The sequence below is a fragment of the Felis catus genome, chromosome E2 (assembly GCF_018350175.1).
Source record: "Felis catus isolate Fca126 chromosome E2, F.catus_Fca126_mat1.0, whole genome shotgun sequence".
Lineage (NCBI taxonomy): Eukaryota > Metazoa > Chordata > Mammalia > Carnivora > Felidae > Felis > Felis catus.
In genome coordinates, this window is record NC_058382.1 from 16,045,630 (window position 1) to 16,062,091 (window position 16,462).

At 39.1% G+C, this 16,462-nt stretch overlaps 1 protein-coding gene across 1 annotated transcript in view; it reads left to right on the plus strand.

Annotated features, from left to right (window-relative positions):
• Positions 1 to 1,818: 1,818 nt before the first annotated feature.
• LOC101097690 (zinc finger protein 383) overlaps positions 1,819 to 16,462 on the plus strand; it is an 84,068-nt gene continuing 69,424 nt past the window's right edge. Inside the window, 3 exon segments of the mRNA XM_045045524.1 lie at positions 1,819 to 1,957; positions 2,778 to 2,845; positions 15,936 to 15,996. Of these exon segments, the coding sequence (XP_044901459.1) occupies positions 15,988 to 15,996 (9 nt within the window). The 5' untranslated portion in view covers positions 1,819 to 1,957; positions 2,778 to 2,845; positions 15,936 to 15,987.

Below are 16,462 nucleotides of genomic sequence, written 5' to 3' on the forward strand. Positions count from 1 at the left end.
CATCAAATTGTTCGCTTACAATGAGTGCATGTTATTGCACCTAAATTGTAACTTGGTAAAGTTGATTTAAAAAAAAAATGCACATAGGGGAGCCTTGCTGGCTCAGTCAAAAAAGCATACAACTCTTGATCTCAGGGTCATGAGTTTGAGCCCCACATTGGATATAGAGATTACTAAAAACAAACTTTTTAAAAGTATGCACATAAATAAATATAATTAACAAACCATAAAATTAACTCTTAAGTTGTACAAGTTAGTCACTTTTAGCACATCCATAGAGTTTGTATGACTATCTTCATCATGTAATCCAAGAACATTTTATCACCTCAAAAAGAAACCCTACACCTATCAGCAATCACTCCCAATTCCTCTTAACCCTGCCAACTCTAAGTAACTTGAATTTACTCTTTGTATCTACAGATTTGCATATTCTAGGCATTTTTTATAAATGAAATGTGGTCTTCTGTGACTGGCTTCTTCACATAGAATAATTTTTTCAAGGGCCATCTGTGTTGTGGCATGTTTTTTTATTGCCAAATAATACTCTGTTGTAAGGATATAACACATTTTCTTTATCCATTCATCTGTTTACAGGCATTTGGGTTGTTTCCACTTTTGGCTATTGTGAATAATGCTGCAATGAAAAATTGTGTATAGGTTTTTGCATGAATGTACATTTCCAATTTTCTTGGATCTATGTATAGGACTGGAACTACTGGGTCATACAGTAACTCTATGTTTAATACTGGCCTCAAATAATGAGTTGGGGAGTGTTTAATGTAATAGCCTTTAATAACTTATTTTGTGTAAGCTTTACACATGTTTTCTTAATCCATATGACACTCCTGAAAAAAAAATACTGTGTTCAAGATTTTTGATGATGTAGAATATGTTGTGCACACAGCACAAATCATTAGTTCAAGGTCACAGATGGTAATTTTCAGGACTAGGATTTGAATCTCAGGCTTGTCATGATCTGAAGCATACAATTTTCATAACAAGCCATTTTATTTCACACTTTACTTTCTTCCTCATAGTTCTTTTCTACCCTCATCTCTGTAATAGCTGCACCCATACTCTCCGGTCCTACAGAATTCTCATGAAAACTCTGTTCCACCAAGTCCTACTTATTTTACTTTATTTCCTTCATCCTCTTCCACTCATATCAGGCTCAGCCAAAACTTTAGTGTCTTTTTTTGATTTGGTTTGTTTTTAGCTATTTTTACATTTTAATAGCCATCCTCTTTTTTTTCTTTTTTCTATTAGGAATAAGTAGGTAGGAGAGGGACAGAGAGAGAGGGAAAGAGAGAATCCCAAGCTGGCTCCCTGCTATCAGCCTGGACCCCCACTTGGGCTCTACCTCACCAACAAGAGATCATGACCTGAGCTGAAATCCAGAGTTGGAGGCTTAACCCACTGAGCCACGCAGGCACCCCTGACAGTTTTGTTTTTAAGGTTAACATATACAAGTCCCAAAAAAGTCTTGGGTGAGGCTCCTCTCTTCACTGTGGTGAAGTTCAGTCATGTAAGACACTCTACATGGGAGGCAGTCTCACCCTTTCCACCTCTAGACTACATTTCCCAGAAGTTCTTTCGGCTCTAATCAACTTCCGTGGGAACCCAGCAACCTTTTTCTATTTTTAGGAAATATGTGGCTCCCAGGGACTGGCAAGCTCCATGGAGGAAGCTTATCTCCAGGATATGTGGGCGGTGTCCTGTGGGAGCCTAACCTGGAGACTGAGCGTGGATCTGGACGGCCCCTTCATGCGATATGGAGAGGGGAGCAAGGATATTGGCTTCACCCAGGTTTTTGCGCCTGCAGGAAATCGAAACACCAGGCGCCATCTTGTCTGAGCCGACTCCTTCCGGACTACATTTCCCAGAGGCCTCGCAGGAGCAGGGCCGCTCCTTCACTCGCTTGCCCGACCGTCGGCCTCCCGGGAAGGGTAACTGCAAGGTGAGCGGCCTAAGTTTTGGGGGGCTCCACCAGGCTGCGCAGGTGCGTCCGTAGGTTGACCGGGGCAACCTGAAGGTGCGGTCTGGGCGGGTCCGTAGTCTCGGCAGGTGTGACTTGGTGGGACTGGGGGAAGGGGCAAGAGGAACGGGACTCCATGTGGACGACTGTGACCTTATGTGACTGTGCGGCGTTCTGTGTAGGGGTGTGATTGTCTCTGTGGTGGGTGTGTCATTGCGACTGACCATGCGCGGACCTCTGTTTGCAGGTGTAACCGGAGATGTCAGTTGTAAATGTGTGGTTCTGACTGTGCTGCTCTGTGTGTCGGTGTGGCTGTCCCCATGGTGGGTCTGTGATAGTGTGCGTTCGTTTTGTGTGACATTGTGTGTAGGAGGTGGGGAGTGTACAGAACTTGTGATTATGCGACTATGACAGTTGCCTGAGGGGTGTATGTGTATGTGTGGTTGTGGTTTATGAGCGTTAGCAAAACTAAGCCTACTGCATATCTGTGACTATGTGAGGATGTGTAAGTATGAGCATGTAATTTTTTGTGGCACCGTGTGTGCAGTTGGAGGGTGCCTGTCATTGTTGCCAGGGTGGCAGTGTGCGTTGTCCCAGTGGTTGTGTGAGGTCAAGACAAGATTTTGGTCTTGGACAGCAGAGGCTTCTCCCCTTCTGACATGCTCAGACTGGAATGCTCCCAACAGCATAGACTCTGATCTCTCTCCATGAGTGGTAGGTGTGAGTCCAGAGCTACTACTGCTCTGGTCGTTTGGGCCACAAGGAAGGCCTGGCATCTCATGATTCCTTTCTACTTCCTCAGCTCTGCTCTTCTCAGATAGGTCCCCAGAGGAAGAAGGAGGAATGGCTGTTGACCAAGCCAAATAAAAGGTGCGATGAGGTTTACTTTTTGCTTTTCTTCTGGTTGGCCTTGTTTAACATAGACTCATCAAGTGACCTGGTTCCTACAAATTCTCATTAAAGAAAATGATGAGATGCTGTAGGGTGGGCACACAATCCCAGTATTCTCCATCGTTTCCGTCTACATAGTGTTCACATATTAATTTAGAAAATAGCTCCATTTCTCCTATGTATTAAGCTTTTGCTTCTTTTAAACACACACACACACACACACACACACACACACACACACACACACACACACCATGATAAAAGAATTTGGAAAATGGAAAGTTACAGAGAGCAAAAGTAAGCTCCTACTACCCAGATATAACTGCTGTCAATATTTTCGTCAATTTCCTCCTAATACATTTCCTTATGTACATACAGTATACATTATTTTCAAGATTGGAATCTCATAGCATTCATCATTTCATATCTTATGTTTTCAGGAAAAATTTATAGCTGTTATATAGTTAATTTTTCCTTTGTTAAAAATTCCTAAATATTAGATACACAAAAGTGCTTAAAATATAGACATTTTAAGAAGTAATTATAAAGGGCACCTCTAATATAACAGGAACCTGTGTCAGCCCTCCAGTAGTCCTATTAGTCCTGCCCCAAGAATAAACTTCTTTTCACCTCTTTAAGTAACTCTGACTTTGGTGATAATGTATTTTCTTGTTGATGTTTAAAAACAAAAAAAAGTTTACCTCATATCTACACATCCTTAAGCAATATAGTCTAGGTTTTTTCCTTTTTAACTTTATAGAAATTAATTCTGCTGGGTAGTGTTGTTTTGAGTCTTGTTTTTCCTCACAATATTGTATTTCTTAGACTTACCCTTATTGTTATACCACAGCTATATGTTTAGATATTGGTTGTTTCCTGTTTGGGGTTGATTTGAAAGGGCTGCTCTACACATATTTTTATAAGTACTCTGGTGCACATATGCATGCTTTCCTAGGGTATAAACATACAAATGGAATTGCTAAGCCAAAGGATATGTGTATATCTTCAAATTTACTAGATAATACTGAGCTGGTTTTCAATATGGTTGTACCAGTTAAATTCCTACCAGCAGTTTATAAACATAGTCATCTGTTTTCTCTCTAATACCTTGGCATTTTAAGTTTTTTCTCTGCAGATACGAAGGTATATCATATTGTTTTTAAGGTACAAAATACATTACAAAAGTAGAGAAATCAAAGAATATATGACTTGATGAATTTTTTTAAGTAAGCATATTCATTTAACCAGATCCCAAATCAGATTAGGAAATAGAATGTTACCAGCATTCTAGAAGCCTGATTCTTGTCCCACCCATTCACTACTCACCTCTCCCAAATATAACCATTATTCTATCTTCTACAGCCATAGATTAATTTTCCCTTTTCTGGAATTTTATATAAATAGTACCACACAATTTGTGCTTGGCTTTTTTTGTTTAACATTTTATTTCACATGTAATATGAATGTAATATGTAATAATATTATGTAGTATGAATATGCAAGATTCATCCATGTTGCTTCATGTAGTTGTGGGTCATTCATTATTATTGCTGTTTAAAATTACATTGTATGAATAGAACACAATTTATCCATTCCATTATTGATTGGCATTTGAGTTATTTTCAAGATTTCAGATTGGGCCTATTATGAACAAGGCTACTCTGAATATTCTTGTACATGTCTTTTGGTACACATATGAATGCACTCTGTTGGGTATATCCATAAGAGTGCAATATTTGTGTTGTAGGTTATGCATATATTCAGCTTTAAAATACACTGATAGTTTTCCTAAAAGATTTTTATCAATTTACACTCTCAGTTCATTGTATGAGAACCGACTTTAGAACAGAAGCTTTATTAGAAAGAAAAATCGTTTATAATAAAAAGGTCAGTCAACCAGTAAGATATTACACTCCTAAATGTACATACCATTGTAAAATGTTTCAAATATATTTGACAGAACTAAAAGATGTAGTTGGACAAATCACAATCATAGTAGGGGATATTTAGTACTTTTCTCACTTTTCACAGCACTTCTCACTGACAGAACAATCAATATAAAACCAGTAAAGTTGTATAATATTGGAACATCGTAATTGACAAATGATCTACTTGACATATGTGGAACAATGTACCTTACAACTGCAGTATACATTATTTTCAGATGCATGAATATTTATCTAAACCGATCATATGCTGGACCATAAAGGGAATCTCAATAAATGTTAAAGGACTGAAATAATACTGTATGTTTTCTTTTTAAAAAATTTTTAAAAGTTTATTTACTTTTTTTTTTTGAGACAGAGAGAGTGAGTGGGGGAAGGGCAGAGACAGAGAGGGAAACAGAAAATCTCAAGCAGGCTCTGTTCGGTCAGCCTATAGCCCAACACGGGGCTCAGTCCCACAAACCATGAAATCATGACCTGAGCTGAAACCAAGAGTCAGACGCTTAACCAACTGAGCCACCGAGGTGCCCCCATACTGTATGTTTTCTGATCACAGTGGAATTCGGCTAGATGTCAATAACAAAAAGATGCCTAGAAATATCCGCAATATTTGGGATTTAAGCAATGTATTTATAAATAACAAGTGACCCAAAGAAGAAATTGCAATGGGAATTAAAAAATATTGTTAACTGTACGACAATGAAAATATATCACAATGTGTGGTGTTGCTAAAGCTGAACCTGAGGAAAATATATAGATCTGCTAGTAAAGAACATTGAAAAATTAGTGATCTAACTCAAGATGTTAAGAAAAAGTATACTAAAACCCAAAGAAAGCAAAAAATGGGAAATAATAAGAATTAGAGCTCAAATAAAAATTTATGTATATTGAAATACAAAATGAATGTACAATAGAGAAAATTAATAAAGCCAAAAATTTTGTTTTTGGAATTAATAAAACTGATAAACCTCTAGAAAAATGTAAAGAAAAAAAAAGAAATAAGACACAGATTACCAAGTCAGATGGGAAAAAGGCTGAGTTCTCACTTAATTCTTGGTTCATACCTGGGACTTAGTTGCACAATATAAGATGATTAGAACCTGAGCCTGGTGATCATCGTGCTGAGTCCCTTTTTATACTTCATCAGACATGTAAATTTCTGCTTTTAATACAGATTTCTATTGGATGTGATGTGTGTTTAAAGTTTTGCATGGTCTGCAATGTCATCACAGCTCATTGTCCTGTCATGAAGATGTACTGGGCTAGGCTAGGTGTTCTTAAAAAGAACTAAATCTTCCTAGTTAATATCACTATTTAATTATTCGGGGTTTAATTTTGTTAATAAAATGTTTATTTCATAGGTGATAATAAGAATTGAGTTTGCAGTGAGCTCTCATTTGGGACATTCAGCTTATTATTTTATCATACCTTATTTCTACTTGGATTTGTGTGTGCCCACTTGTGCCGACTAACTGTGAAGTACCCTGTATCCAGGGTTATTGTGTGAGGCCACAGGTGTGATGGGTCCTTCCTGGTTTCAGTACAGTTTTTCCTATTTCGTTTTTTGGAAGGTGGGAGGGGCAGAGGGAGAAAGAGAGAGAATCTTAAGCAGGCTCCATGCCCAGCATGGAGTGCGATATGGGGCTCCATCTCACAACTATGAAATCATGACCTGAGCCAGAATTATGAGTCAGTCACTCAACTGACTGAATCACCTAGGCACCCCAGTTTTTCCTATTTCTAAGGCTGTTTTTTTTCAAAGTTCCTCGAGTCTATACTTTTCAGATTATATAGGTGGAAACAAGCACTTATACCAGAAATATAAATAATAAGATGAGAAAGAATACACATACCTATAATCACTCACTAATTATGGCTAGTTAAAAATTTTTTTATTCACTCTCTTTTGTGCACTTTATATTTTTCTCTCACATGTTATTATGGACTTAAAGCATTTTTCAATGTTTTAATCAACTGTTGGCTGTTGTAGACTCCATCATAATACAAGGAGGAGTGTCAGGAGAGGTATTCATAGTATATTGTATAAATTTTCACTATGTGGCCAATGAGGGCCCCCTTTAGGAGTCTTTTTTATTTAACTTTTATTTATTAAGTAATCTCTACCTGCAGTGTAGGGTTTGAACCCCCAACCCTGAGATCAAGAATTGCATGCTCTACTGATGGAGCCAGCCAGGCTCCCCTTAGGAGACTCTTAAAGGGAATCCTTTCAGCAGAGCACCTGATACTTTGAGAGTATCATCTTTTGGCAACAGCAGCAGCAGCAGCAGCAGAACATGCCAATTTTTTTTCTGTTCTAAGACATGGAGTCAGCTACTATTCAAGAACCTCTTTTCTTTTTTCTTCACTTCTTTCCTTTCCTACTTGGAATTGAATAAAAGACCAAATGCAAAAGACTCTCTTATACCTGAGAGTTTATGTTGAGCAAAAGTGCTGCTATTGTTGGGCTACTTTAAGTGGCGCCAGAGCTCAAAAGTTTTTTTAAGGTTTAGTTAGTGTTCACATTGATTTTTTTTTTTTTTTTTGGCTTTCTTGTGGTAAGTCATTTTTTCAACCTTCAAAACTTTCTCATACTTTGATAGATTATTGGGGGCAAGGGGTTAGCAGTTAATTGAGGAAGTAATTAAATTTGAGATACTTCCCCAAGAAATGTCTATTATGGAATAGAATTTTTATTAAAAAAATTTTTAAATGTTTATTTTTGAAGGAGAGAGAGAGAGAGAGAGAGAGAGAGAGAGAGAGAGAGAGAGACAGTGTGATGGGGGAGGGGCAGGGAGAGAGGGAGACACAGAATCTGAAGCAGGCTCCAGGCTCTGAGCTGTCAGCACAGAGCCTGATGCGGGGCTCGAACTCACAAACTGCAAGATCATGACCTGAGCCGAAGTCGGACGCTTAACCGACTGAGCCACCCAGGTGCCCCAAAATTTGCCTTTTTAAAATGATCAAACAAGACTTAAATTTTATATTCGGGTGGGCACCTTCTTCCTCAGGAAAGGAGCTATGGGCACAACAGGTATGTGCCCCTGTTAAATATTAGCTTCATTACACAGTGATTGAAAACTCCAATGGTGACTCTGTGACTTCATAAGACTATTAACTTTCCTTATGACTCTATTTACCTAAAAATTAGCAGTCACAAGAGTAGGAGAGTTAGAATACAGATAGTATTTTTTCTTTTTTTTTTTTTAATTTTTTTTTCAACGTTTATTTATTTTTGGGACAGAGAGAGACAGAGCACGAATGGGGGAGGGTCAGAGAGAGGGAGACACAGAATCAGAAGCAGGCTCCAGGCTCCGAGCCATCAGCCCAGAGCCTGACGCGGGGCTTGAACTCACAGACCGCGAGATCGTGACCTGGCTGAAGTCGGACGCTTAACCGACTGCGCCACCCAGGCGCCCCCAGATAGTATTTTTTCAAGATTAGCACTCAGTGTTTTGAGCAGGTTTACTCTGGATTAAAGTAATATGGGTTGTACAGGTGAAAAAATGAACTGAATGCCTGGAGTTTACTAAAGAGAATCGAGATTAGTGTCAGTCTCCCCAGTTTTATTGGGCCTATGCCCTTTCTGTCTTAATTACTTCCATCATCCCTTCTCCCAGCCAAAACCATGCAAAGATGTGCTGGTTCCCCTGTCCCATCAGCCATTCAGAATATTCATACCACCCACAATTTCCTTGTCCTTAATAGGAAATAGAGTTATTGCCTCTTCCAACATGAATGGGAATGCCTTGGGGAAAGTAATGGACTGTCGTGGAAATTACATTAGGAAAGCATTCTAAAGAACTGGGTTCTTTTTTTTTTTTTTCAATATGTGAAATTTATTGTCAAATTGGTTTCCATACAACATCCAGTGCTCATCCCAAAAGGTGCCCTCCTCAATACCCATCACCCACCTTTCCCTCCCTCCCACCCCCCATCAACCCTCAGTTTGTTCTCAGTTTCAAGAACTGGGTTCTTAAAAGCTAACTTCACTCAGCATCTTTAGTCATAAGGAAATTGTAAATTAAAACCACAGTGAGATGCCACTTCATAGCTACAAGGATGCCTATGATGAAAAAGAGATAATAACAAGATGAAGATTTTGAGAAATTGCTGGTGGAATGCAACATGGTTCAACTTCTTTAGAAAACAGTTTGGCAGTTCTTCAAAAAGTTAAACAGTTGCCATATGATTTAGCAGTCCCATTTCTAGGTATATACTCAAGAGAACTGAAAACATTTATTCACACAAAAACTTGTCCATGAATGTTCATAGCAGCATTACTCACTATAGCCAAAAAGTGGAAATAATCCAAATGCCCATCAATTGATGAATTCATAAACAAAATGTGATATAGCCATACAATGGAATATTATTCAGCAATAAAAAGGCATGAAGTTCTGATAACATTCTATAACATGGATATAAAAACATGCTAAATGAAAGAATCGAGTCACAAGAGGCCACATATCATATGGTTCCATTTATATGAAATGTCTAGAATAGGCAAGTCCATTGAGGCAGAAAGTAGATTGGTGTTTGCTTAGGGCTGATGAAGGAGGGGAAAATGGAGACTGTAAATGGGGTTTCTTTTAGGGGAAATGAAGATGTTCTAAAATTAGATTGTGGTGATAGAATTTAATTTTTTTAAATGATTGACTTAATACAGTATGTTGAAGATTATCTCAATAAAACTATTAAAACAAAAATCACAGCTAACCTAAAATTAGTGGAGGAGAGTCTGGATTGGCTATGACTTGATAATTATTGAAGCTAATGGGTATATGGAGGGTTTTCATACTATTTAAACTCTACTTTTGTGTATGTTTGGAAACTTCTGTATTAAAAAGTTAAAAAAAAAAAAACAACCCTCCAGAAATCATTATTGTGCTATATGCTAACTTGGATTAAATTAAAAATTTTTTTTAAAAAAGTTAAAAGAAAAAAAAAAAGCAAAACTAACTTAAGGCCTAATGGTGAAATACCAGAAATATTCACAATAAAATCAGGGAGAAAGCAATTTCAGCAGTTATTATTTAACCTTTTTTGTTTTTTTTCCTAAATCCATTAGAAAACTAGTACTCCATAGGAAATAACTAAAACACAATTGCTTTATTTTTTTTCCTGTAACTTCTAGTATCACGCTTCTCTAGGCCAGTTCATTTTCTGCCTATGGATAAGTGTTTCATTTATGGTTGGATAATAAACAGTCCTCTGGTTTCTTTCAGTCCAAAAATGGGTCTCATTTTAGTAATTAGAATGTTCATTTCACTGTACTAATCAATGCTGTGAACTTTTAAAAAAATTTAACCTCTTGGGGTGCCTGAGTAGCTTGGTTAAGCGTCTGACTCTTGATTTTGGCTCAGGTCAAGATCTCATGGTTCATGAGATTGAGCCCTACCTCTTGGGGCTCCTCATGAGGCTCTGCATGGAGTCTGCTTAAGATTCTCTCTCTCTCCCTCTCTTTCTTCCCCTCCCCTGCTAGCACATGTGCTCTCGCTCTCTCAAAAAAAAATAAAGATAAAACTTTAACCTCCTGGCTCCTTGAACTGGAAGCTTCCAGTGAAAAAGCTTGATGATTGCTTCTCTTTTTCCTCTGTCACACTAGACAACTCCTTGAAGTAGGAAGCAGCAAAAAGAGAGGAAAAGAAAAATTTCATTGTATGGATGCTTATTCTCTGTTGCTTTGGGCCATGTTCAGATCTGTCTACTCCTTTTTTTTTTTTTTAATGTTTTATTTATTTAAGAGAGAGAACACAAGCAGGGGAGGGGCAGAGAGAGAGGGGGACAGAGGATCCAAAATGGGTTCTGCCCTGACAGGGTGATAGCAGTGAGCCTGATGCAGGGGTTGAAGATCTCTCAAACCACGAGATTTTGACTTGAGCCGAAGTCAGACGCTCAAACAACTGAGCCACCCAGGCACCCCACATCTGCCTACTTCTAAGGAGAGGGCAATGGCTCTACTCCAGGTAGCTGCTTACAGTTCCTACATTCAGGCTTTGGGCATCAGTCCTCCATGGAGCTCTTCTCTAGAGCTGGAAATCCTTTTGGTAGGTTTAGAATAAACCTAGACCTTTGCCCACTCCTACTGTGGGGCCCATATCTAGTCCCAAGAGGGTATCAGGCCCCACAGTCTTTGTGCTTTCTAAACTCTGGAACATAAGGAAAGTTTTCCCAAGAACTCCTGTCACATTCTACTTGGAACCCTGGTGGCACTTGGGTCCGACTTTTCTGTCCTTGTGAGGTAGGAGAAATAACAGAGCACAGCAGTGCTTTCCAGAAGTAGATCTTTCTCTCAAAGACAGCCTTCTCTCATACATGCTCCAATCTCCAAAATACCTTTAGAATAGATGTTGAATTGAACCAAAGGCACACAATCAGTTTGCAGCCAGCTCCTTTTGCAAGACACATAAGATGGCCAGGCTTCTCACTGTGGAATGGAGAGTTTCATGGTCCCTGTTGTCTTGTTCTTCTTCTCCAGGGCTTCTCCTCAACTGGGAATGAGAGAGGCATAGTTTAACATCCTATTACAGACTGAAAACTCGTACAAACAATAAGAGAATTCAAAAAGGTACACAGTCAATATCCAGAAATGAATAGAACTTTGTATACTTAAAAATAGATGGAAGATACATTGGAAAAAGTATAACAATAAGTAAATAATAATGTATATGTATAACATGTTTATATATAACGTAATAAATATAGGGGCGCCTGGGTGGCTCAGTCAGTTGAGCATCCAACTTTGGCTCAGGTCATGATCTCAGTTTGTGAGTTTGAGCCCCATGTCGGGCTCTGTGCTGATGGCTTGGAGTCTGGAGCCTGCTTCAGATTCTATGTCTCCCTCTCTCTCTGCCCCTCTGCTGCTCGCTTTCTCTCTCTCTCAAAAATAAATAAACATTATAATATAAATATGTAATTTTAGATAAATATTGTGTTCGTTAATTTATATACTTATAATTATTATATTACACGTGCATTAATTACTATACTTACAATGTATACATATAATTAATAGCAGGCACAAAAATAGTATAAAATACCCAGGAATATCTGAAAAAGAAGTGAGCATGATACATATGGAGAAAACTTCATTGTTCCTGAAGGACACAAACATTGACTTGAATAAATTGAAAGTATTCTGTGTTCTAGGAAAGCAAGACTCAAAATCATAAAGGTGTCAAAACTCCTTAAAGTTAATGTATTCATTTTATGCAGCCCCAAGAAAAATATCAGTACCTTTTTTTTTTAAATTTTTTTTTTCAACGTTTATTTATTTTTGGGACAGAGAGAGACAGAGCATGAATGGGGGAGGGGCAGAGAGAGAGGGAGACACAGAATTGGAAACAGGCTCCAGGCTCTGAGCCATCAGCCCAGAGCCCGACGCGGGGCTCGAACTCACGGACCGCGAGATCGTGACCTGGCTGAAGTCGGACGCTTAACCGACTGCGCCACCCAGGCGCCCCTCAGTACCTTTTTTAAAAAATGATTTATGCTCATATGGGAAAGTAAGTCAGAATATCATGAAACTTTTGGAAGAGATGAGTAATGAGGGGTTATTTTTAAATTTTTATTTATATTTATTATTATTTTTTAATGTTTTAACATTTATTTATTTTTGAGAGACAGAGAGAGCAGGAGCAGGGGAGGGGCAGAGAGAGGGAGATACAGAATCCCAAACAGGCTCCAGGCTCTGAGCCATCAGCACAGAGCCCGATGTGAGGCTTGAACTCACGAACCATAAGATCATGACCTGAGCCAAAGTCAGACGCTCAACCAACTGAGCCACCCAGGCTCCCCTGTTTATATTTATTTTTTAATTTTTTTAGAGAACGTGTGCAGGTGGGGAAGAGGGGCAGAGAGAGAATCTTTTTTCTTTATAAGTTTATTTATTTTTGAGAAAGAGAGAGCACAAGCAAGGAAGGGGCAGGAGAGAGGGAGACCCAGTATTTGAAGTAGGCTCCAGGCTCTGAGCTGTCAGCACAGAGCCCAGCGCGGGACTCAAACCCATCAACCATGAGATTATGACCTGAGCCAAAGTTGGATGCTTAACCGGTTGAGACACCCAGGGGTCACTTAGAATCTGTCTTTTATGGATTTTTTTAACGTTCACTTATTTTTGAGACAGAGAGAGACACAGCATGAATGGGGGAGGGTCAGAGAGAGAGGGAGACATGGAATCTGAAGTAGGCTCCAGGCTCTGAGCTGTCAGCACAAAGCCTGACGCAGGGCTTGAACTCACGGACTGCGAGATCATGACCTCAGCTGAAGTCAGATGCTTAACCAACTGAGCCACCCAGGCGCCCCTTTTATGGATTTTTTAAAAAAAGTTTATGTATTTTGAGAGAGAGAGCATGAGCTGGGGGCAGGCAGAGATAGAGGGAGAGAGAAAATCACAAACAGGCTCCATGCTATCAGTGCAGAGCTCGACATGGGGCTCAGTCTCACCAATTGTGAGATCATGACCTGAGCTGAAATCAAGAGTAGGATGCTTAGCTGACTAAGGCACCCATATGCCCCCATTTATTTTTAATGTAGACAGTCTGGCTTCAGGGTGTCCAAGGTTTTTTGTTTTTTGTTTTTTAAAGACTTTATTTTTTTAGAGCAGTTTTAGGCTTATAATAAAATCAAGAGGAAGGTACAGAATTTTCCCACATATGCCCGAAGCCTCCTCGTTCATTATCAACATCCCCCACCAAGTACATTTAGTACAACTGATGAACCTACACTGACACCCCATGATCATCCAAAGTTCATAGTTCAGATTATGGTTCATTCTTATACATTCTGTGGGTTAGGACAAATGCATAATGACATGTATCCATCATTATAGTATCGTACAGAGGGTTTCAGTGCCCTCCAAGTCTTTTGTGCTCTACTTATTCATCCCTCCCCCAGTCCCTGGAAACCACTGTTCTTTTTGCTATCTCCATAGTTTTGCTTTTTCCAGATTGTTATATAGTTTGAGTCATACTGTAGCAGGATTCTTGCACAGAGTCGTGACACTGAGGCTTTTCTTTCCAGGAAGCAACTTTACTCCTGCAGGCACTGCTCAGTTGGGTTCATATCCAAAGAACTGAGCCCCAAATGCCACGTGCCGCAGTTTTTAAATATATTTTTACTTCTTTGTCTCCCATATATGGTAACACACAAACATGTAGTCTGATTAAGTGGTCTCATGTTACAAGGTCATTAGGGATGTTGTGAAGTACAGGAATAGCAAGATTGCCTTGAGGGTTTTTTTTTTTTTTCTTTCCTTAGGAAGGGGACCTACCACAATACAGTCTGAGCCATTTTTCATATTGGCTTCTTTTACTTAGTAATATGCATCTAAGCTGCCTTTATATCTTTTCATGGCTCTGTAGCTCACTTCCTTTTATAACTGAATGATACTCTGTTGTCTGGATATGCCACAGTTTATTTAACCATTCACCTACTAAAGGTTCCAAGTTTTGGGAATTAGTAATCAAGCTGCTATAAATATCTGTGTGCAAGTCTTTGTGTGGACATAAGTTTTCAGCTCCTTTGGGTAAATATTATGAAGCGGGATTGCTGGGTCATATGATAAGAGGATGTTTAGTTTTGTTAGAAACTGTCAAACTGTCTTACAAAGTGGCTGTACCATTTTACGTTCCCACCAGCAATGAATGAGAGTTCCTGTTGCACCTCACCAGCATTTGGTGTTATCAGGGTTCTGGATTTTGGCCATTCTAATAGGTATGTAATGGAAGCAGCCTTTTATTGAGACATATTTTTAAATTGCACGACATAGTTTTTAAATTATAGTAAATAGAGAGTGTGATGCTGGCCAAAGAATAAGGATGGATCACTGAATCAAAATAGAACCACAAATAAATCCAAACATGTATCATCTATAATAATGGCATAGCATTTAAATCAATGCTGTAGTCACCTGCTGTAAGGCTCACTTTCCCCCCTCCTTGTTTCAACATATCTGAAGTCAGGATATATCATACAGTTTTTTTTTTTTCTTTCTTAGTGGCATAGAAAATAATAGTGAATTTTAAGTCAGATATATTATTCACATGTGACTTTGATACACTTGGGTAGCCAGCCTCTTCTGTGAAAGAAATTAAGTAGGATTCTTAACTGATATATCATAAATTTATAATCTTATACTATAGTCTTTTATTAAATAATATTATACCAAAATAAAATCATAGTTGATTAAAGACCTAAGTGTTGAAAAAGTGTTAAAAAAGAGGAGTTAAAAAAAAAATTTATGTTTTCTTTTTGAGAGACAGAGAGAGCACAAGTGGGGGCAGAGAGAGAGAAGGAGACACAGAATCTGAAGCAGGCTCTAGGCTCTGAGCTGTCAGCACAGAGCCCAATGCAGGGCTTGAACTCACGAACTGTGAGATCATGACCTGGGCCCAAGTCGGATGCTTAACTGGCTGAGCCACCCAGGTGCCCCTAAAAAAGAGAAGTTTATATAAATATGCATAAGTCAGAAAAATTTTCTTACCCAAAAGCTATGAAAGTTGACACTTTGACTGTTTTGCATGATAAAAACACATAAGCAAAATTAATTGTTTTTTTAAGAGCTATAGGGGAAGAATGAGGAGTGCCTTTGTGTATGGTGGGGGTGGGGGGTTGTCTTGGGGAGGTGGAAGTTGACAGACTATCTTGGGCTTGGGAAGTAAGAAGACTTGATTAGGTAAGTCTTAGTCCTTCTGATCGAAGCATACTGTGTTCTTGGCCAAACAGTATCATTTGGGTAAATGTGCCTGGGGACCTGAGTGAGGGCTGCAGAGGAGGGATCTGCTCAGGCAGGTCACAGCAGCTGTGTCTCGGGTTCAGAGCAACATCACTGAGGTGGGACAAAGTCTGGCCTGAATCATGTGGCTGAGGCAAGAACCTGGGTTAATCGGATGAAGGAGAGGAAATCTCAGTCTATGTTCCTTTGAATCCACTAGCCAGGATCTATCATACTGTAGCTAAAGCCTGGGGCTTCTGGGATTGAAGGAGTCGGATTTATCCCATACTCCCACTAACCACAGTTATAAGACCCAGAGTAGTCAACTGAAAGCTGGAAAGCCGGTGTGATTTCTATAGCATTCTTTGCTTCCCCAGCTCTGCTTTCTCAAAACACTATCCTTTCTCAGGAAAACAGCCCCAAGGAGAACTGATCCTCTCCTGCAATACTGAAAGAAAGCCATGGCCCAGGTAAGTTGATGCTTTTTCTTTCCTGACATTTAGTTTCAAATAAAAAAAAAAAATGTTTTAATGGTCATGTATTTGTTTTCCTACTCCTGACATTTCTAGCTATCAGGTTTGCCCTTCAGGATCCTTGGGTCCCCTTTTCTCCTCAGTCTAACCAGATAATCCTTTACCATTCTTTATTTTTTTTTAATAATTTTTTTAACATTTATTTGTTTTTTGAGAGACAGACAGAGACAGCATGTAAGTAGGGGAGGGCAGAGAGAGAGGGAGACACAGAATCTGAAGCAGGCTTCAGGCTCTGAACTGTCAGCACAGAGACTGATGCAGGGCTCAAACCCACAAACCATGAGATCATGACCTAGGCTGAAGTCGGACGCTTAACCAACTGAGCCACCCAGGTGTCCCAGTCCTTTACCATTATTTTTTTTTTTTAATTTTTTAAAATGTTTATTTATTTTTGAGAGAGAGA